General features: G+C 43.7%; 1 protein-coding gene and 1 pseudogene across 1 annotated transcript; one reads left to right on the forward strand and one right to left on the reverse strand.

The window, feature by feature from the left end:
• The first annotated feature begins 573 nt into the window (after positions 1-573).
• LOC109478014 lies at positions 574-2,539 on the forward strand. Its single transcript, XM_019779467.1, has 3 exons — positions 574-1,151; positions 1,475-1,628; positions 2,180-2,539. Exons 1-3 carry the CDS (start codon positions 1,099-1,101, stop codon positions 2,345-2,347), a joined length of 375 nt encoding a protein of 124 aa, XP_019635026.1. The 5' UTR covers positions 574-1,098; the 3' UTR covers positions 2,348-2,539.
• A 913-nt stretch (positions 2,540-3,452) lies between these two features.
• LOC109478003 lies at positions 3,453-4,473 on the reverse strand (annotated as a pseudogene).
• Positions 4,474-5,993: the final 1,520 nt, after the last annotated feature.

The raw sequence follows: 5,993 nt of genomic DNA on the forward strand, positions 1-5,993 counted from the left end.
CTACCGGCTATGAGAAGACCGAGATCGTGAAACAGTGCAGAGCAAACGAAAACGGCGGGTTGACGACATTCTTGTGCTTTGTTGACGATGTTGACTCCTGTCAAATTATCGATACTTAATCGCTGGAATCTAAAATGTTACTGGGTTCTCCTAAGCGGGAGTTGTTTATTGTTTTGATCGGTAAAACGCAGGGTAAAATACGCTAGAAATTAATTACTTTGTGGGTAAAAGAAAACTCACGCCGAGGGCGAGGTCCACACTTCCGGGTTCAGCGACGACAAAATGACGCAAAAAACGCTAAAAATCCGCATAGAAGTATATAATTTCCCGACTGATTCTTGAAACTATGCATTTCTTCACTAGAATATCGATGTGTGGTTGTGGAAAATAGCATTTTAGCGCTTATATCGAAGAAAGAAAAGTTGTTTACACGCGCGTCGGCTCGGTCAAATAAGCCTTCTCACAGATCCAGCGCCGCACAGGATTGTGGGCCAGGTCAAAGGTTAATGTCACTTCGGACGGACGCGCGAACCGTGCGATGTAGCGTGTTTACATGCGTGCCAGTGTTTTGGTCTCATCTGTCTTTGGTTTTGGTGCTTTCTGTTGCATTTTTCGCTGGTGCTATGGAGTTTGAATGTGAAATAGACTCAAAGGGTAGTCTTTGGGGCCATTGTGCGGTGTTTGGATGTGAAAATGGCCGACGAAAAGTGGAAGATTGGGAAGCTGAACAGTGCGCCGTTCACCCAGTTTTTTTTTGTTTTTGCACGCGTATCTTGTGTTGAACCTGTGACTTTGTTTTCATTTCATTCCATTTTGTTTCGTCGAAATGTGTCCTTCCATGTATTTAATCCGTTGTTTGTTCGTCTGTATGTTTAAATTTGCGTCTCCGCCACATGTCCCAGCACTGGCACCGCCGGTCACGGCGTAAGTGCAAGCTGCGTAAGGCGCTATATATACGTTTCTGATCCACTCTGGTGGACCCCTACTCTTATCGACAAGTTTGGCGGGTTCTTTTCCGTGTGACTCTTCGGAAACACCGGACCGAGGACTTACCTTTCTGCTACGAAGGACAACAGCCATTACTGGTTTGGTCCACAGATGGGCACCGCCGGCCAGTTGTACACTACATTCGCACGTCATAAATCTTATGGGTAAATGATCTGTCTTTGGGCCACAGCATGATGGCAGATATGGTATTTATTGCAAATCTAGAATAAGTCTGTAGTAGTAGATGGTAATGTATGTTAATTCTTGTAGAGTTTTACATGGGTTTCTATATTTAAAGGAAAATACACAAACACAGATTTAACAGCATATGTATTTGAATAACATGTTGTGTTCAAATTAACCCATCCATATATCTGAGCCATTGTTTTTTTATGTTGTCTCCTTGTATCCTTCTAACCCACCCCTATCTCAAAAACTGTCAAATGGTGAAACATACAATTTTCTTGTAAATTTTTGCAAACCACAGGTTACAAGCACAACAAAGGACAGTGCATATGCCCTACACCCTTCATCCTTTGGACATTCCCAACTCAGAAAAGGGATGCAGAACGCAGAAAGCAGTGGGTAAAGTTAGTGAACAGGATAGACAAACTGGCAGGCAAAGTTTGGCAGGCAAACTCGTAAGTACTTATACATGATGCACATATACATAACTAATATTAACAAAAACTTACACTACATCTAAACTATACAAAACATGGAGTTAGTTCCTCATACATATTCATAACAAATATAACTAGTACTTTCCATCAGTTGCAGACAAACCACACATTAATTCAGTTTGCAGGCACATCTGCTAGTTACATGTAGCAAAGCGTGTTCATTTAGTCATCCATTGGCTTATTGTGTCAGCTGTACATTTCTAAGCACAAACTATATCTATGTACTCCAACTTAAGGCCTCCACTTGTGGGGACATGATGTTATAGGTAAGTTTGACATTTACTCTTGACACTTATCACAAAACCAATCATCACACAGATTGTCTGCTTCAAACCCAACACACCCCCAGTGAAACCACCTGAAACATTTGTCACAGCCAACACTATTGTCAGCCTCATCTTCAACATGATCTACACAGTCAGTCTTACAAATTCCACATAGGTAAATAGGTCCTGAAACTTTTGGTGCTTTCCTCTGTCGTCTAGCAGTCACTCTTCTTCTCTTTGCAGGTGGACCATCTTGGGCTGTGGACTCAGACTCTGGAGGGAGGACTGCAGGTGGTGGCACAGGTGGACCATCTTGGGCTGTGGACTCAGACTCTGGAGGGAGGACTGCAGGTGGTGGCACAGGTGGACCATCTTGGGCTGTGGACTCAGACTCTGGAGAGTGGACTGTAGAGTCATCAGTACCTGTATGAACAAAGGGGAAAGAGCCAGTCAAGAAAAAAATCCCCATAGACAGCAAAGTATTGAGTAAGGTTTTTAGCATGATTGTTTATAGACGTTTGAGAATTTTTACATGTCTGACATGGTGGCCCTGTATTCTTTACTTTTTAGCATGCTTGTAAGTAAGTGTTAAGAATTGTACATTCTGACCTGGTGCCACTGTGTCTACACTTGGAGATACTGTGTCTTCATGCTGACTTCCTGATGTTTCAGTGGTACCTGTATATAAAGGACGGGAAAGAAGAAATGTGTACTCAGCTCTCCCATATGGATGTACATGGGCACATTATTTTTGCAATGTATGTACTACATATACATTATTAATATGTTTGTTCCATTTTTATGTAATCAATACTATCATGCAATGTAATTATGAATGTAATATACTATGTAGTGGCGGTATACATTTCTATATTTCTACATTTTTATCTATTTCATTTCACTCCATGTCCTTGATCTTCCGTGCGTCCGACGTGTGTTTGCGTTCTTCCTGGGCTTGGTCCATTCTGCTGGTTTTGATGTACAGGACTTGTTTGTGACCCCGGTTGCCCATGCGTGGTCCATCTTGAACAGGACACCTGCAACATGGCTGCATGTGGATCCTAAACTGTAAAGAAAAATATTTTGAGTACTATTAAACATTTGTCCTGACTGAGTTTGGATTATATTATCAACTGAACATGAAAAAATACAAGTGCCATTACAATATTCTGTAGGACTAATTGCAACAAGTATAGTATAGTACTAGTGCATATTTAAGTACTAGTGCTATTGTCCTAGCTGGAACTTAAAATGGTCCAACATGCACTTGCAAATGAAAAAAAAGATTTCTAAAAGTGCTTGATTCAAATGTTTATTGATGTTTTCGCACTATATGCTATACAATACATGCTAGTTACTAATAGTTAGTCCACTACTTTGTAAGTCATTCAATTATTTGCCATGTAATAAAATGTCTATTGATGTGTATACAATACATGGAGCTTATGTTGGCCTACTACTTTGTGAACTGTCTGATTATTTGCCCTATAAGAAAAAAAAACATAATTTGTCAATATTACCCAGCAAAGCAGCTGCAGTACGCTGTCCGGATTTTCCCAGTTGATTTTTGGAGTGCGACCCACACTCGGTGTGCCTCATCATTTTTCTCTGTGATCTGCCACTGGTTGATTTTACAAAGCAAACATTTTAATTCTCATTTATTTGATGATACAAAACTTCATTGATGAAGCCAGAATCAAAGTACGAAAATGCTTTGCCATCCTTGTAATCCCCCCATTAGCCTCTTCTGCAGCTGTACCTCTCCATTAGCCACAAGGTACTCTGCCATGTCCCCATACATAGTTGGTGGCCAGTGCTGCATCCCTTCTTCCTCTTTCTTCCAGCCACTTTTCAGGTCAACAAAGGGGTCGGGGAGTTGTCTGCCATCCACAGTCAAAAGTGATCTGTAGTCTTCGCATCTAACAAAATAAACAGTATGGTGTCAATCATAGAGATCAAATCAATGTGGAGATGAGTTTGAAATAAAGACCGTTCTGGTTCATTTCTAGACTATTCTGTATAAATATTTATTAGATGCAACAATGGATGCAAGTATAATTTATGTAGGTGAATTTGGAACTCGTTAGGTCCCCTTCGTTACTACATTTTCTAGACAAGTAACCTTACATGTTCAAACAATGCCTAGAGTTCTATGTACAAAACAGTCGTAGTAAAATCGCCCATGCACACGATGAAGGGTGGTTATAAGGACTACACAAATACAGACATGGAAACCCTTATTTACACTTGGACATGTACAAAGAACAAGGAAAATCACCTCTTTTGTTGTTCTTCCTCGGGAGTCGGAACCAACGGATGGCGCATTACTGTGGCTGAAAAAGCTAGAGCCCTGAGTTCATGGACGCTACCCGTCACCGGAAGTCCCCTCGCTCGCAAAAAAGGCTGCAACTGGCGTTTTGGCCAAAGTTTAAAGTCATCCAGCGATGTTTCTGCATCTGGCGTGATTGGAACGCCAGCCATTGTTTACATCCGAAGTGACACTGAACCTTGACCCGGACCACAATGCATCGCGCGCGCACATGCGCAGTCGGAACTGCGAGGAGGCTTATATTATCAAATGGGGTGTTATGTATTGTAGGTCAGTTAGTGGAACACCCCCATACCCCCTGTCCAATTAGTGGCAGATTCCATAAAGAGCAGCATTTACCAGGCATTTACCATATGGTATGAGTTACAGAAGACTGGAAGACTACATTCTGAGAAGAGAGCCCTGGTGTCAGGAGGTGCTGTATCTGGAATCGAGATCTTGCGTGTGTCCGACCGTGTTTTGAAGCACAAGTACGGACCTTGTAACATTGGCGTTGTCGGCAGGACGGTTGGACAGGATACGTTGGAGATATTGTGGAACGTGGTGAACTGGGAAGATTGGAGTATTTTTTGTCTTGGACTGAGTAAGTTCGGAGATCTGTGATCACACGTACGTGGACGAGAGCATGCAGTGTCAAGACCGGGAGAAGTTGGAGGTGTTGCCAGGATCGTGTGGCCTGCAGGCCTAGGACTGGATACCAGTAGGTGGTTATAGCTGCAGGAGATTTCTACACGTGACAGTGGAACAGAGAGTTTGAGGTCAAGAGGATCAAGGAGATTCTAGGACTAGTAGTTCCAGGAGAAGACGGGACGCCGTGGAGCCAAACAGTGTTGTATGGAGTCCGACGCTTTCCGGAGATTGACGACTCGAGGAGGAGGGGAGAGTAAAACCTCACAACACAACACAAGAAAATATGAAAATACACTCCTAGGAGATACAGACTTCTACTAAGTTCTAGAAACTCGCAACAGGTCAACAGAACAACGAAATACACCGTCCCACAGTCCTAAATGATGGGATAGTTCCTACAGGTCAGTACATGAATCTGCTGTTGATGAATTAGCCATGTGTTGTTGACAGGTAGCTTCCGCTAGGGCTTGTTCAGTACAGCATTTTGAGAGTGGGGTTCACTGGTCACATCTGGTTCCACTTTTATCAGAGACACTGAGTCTGGGAGGGATAGTGCATTAACTGCAGGGACCGTTCATTGACTGTGGCTAGGGGGTGGTGTACCTGTGTAAGCTAATTGAACAAGGGAAGGAGATGGGCTTGGAGGGGGAAAACCTCCTGAAGTTTGTGACGGCCCAGCAGACCATAGAAAGAGATGAACGGGCCAAGGAAAGAGAGGCTCAGGGAAGAGATGAGCTGGAGATGGAAGAGCTGAAGGTACGGCAGGCGGAATACGAGTACCATAAGGCAAAGAAAGAAGGTGCAGGAGATGTCAAAGCGAAGACTCCACGGCTGCCCAGCTTTGTGGAGGGCGAACCAGTGGATAGCTATACCTTCTAAGGTTCGAGCGGTTCGCACGGGCGAACAAGTGGGAGAAGGAGACATGGGTAGCCTGATTAAATCGCTTTTGCCGGCCGCCCAACATCCAGCCGGCCCCCGTGGGTGGCGGACTATGTAGGGAGCCCCCCGGAGCTTGGGTTACATAGGCTAGAGACATGGGCGTCTGCGCTTATTTTTTAGCGCTCTACTAACGGGGTTGTCAGATGCCTCAGATGCCGA

This window comes from Branchiostoma belcheri, unplaced genomic scaffold (genome assembly GCF_001625305.1).
Source record: "Branchiostoma belcheri isolate BF01 breed outbred unplaced genomic scaffold, Haploidv18h27 scaffold1056, whole genome shotgun sequence".
NCBI classification, from domain to species: Eukaryota; Metazoa; Chordata; class Leptocardii; order Amphioxiformes; family Branchiostomatidae; genus Branchiostoma; species Branchiostoma belcheri.

What these genes read in the sequence shown, in the direction of transcription:
- LOC109478014 (XM_019779467.1), top strand. Translation starts at nt 1,099, where the DNA reads ATGGGCACCGCCGGCCAGTTGTACACTACATTCGCACGTCATAAATCT. An exon ending in GCACGTCATAAATCTTATGG is followed by an intron (nt 1,152 to 1,474) that starts GTAAATGATCTG and finishes TGCAAACCACAG; the next exon opens with GTTACAAGCACAACAAAGGA. An exon ending in AAAGTTTGGCAGGCAAACTC is followed by an intron (nt 1,629 to 2,179) that starts GTAAGTACTTAT and finishes TTCTCTTTGCAG; the next exon opens with GTGGACCATCTTGGGCTGTG.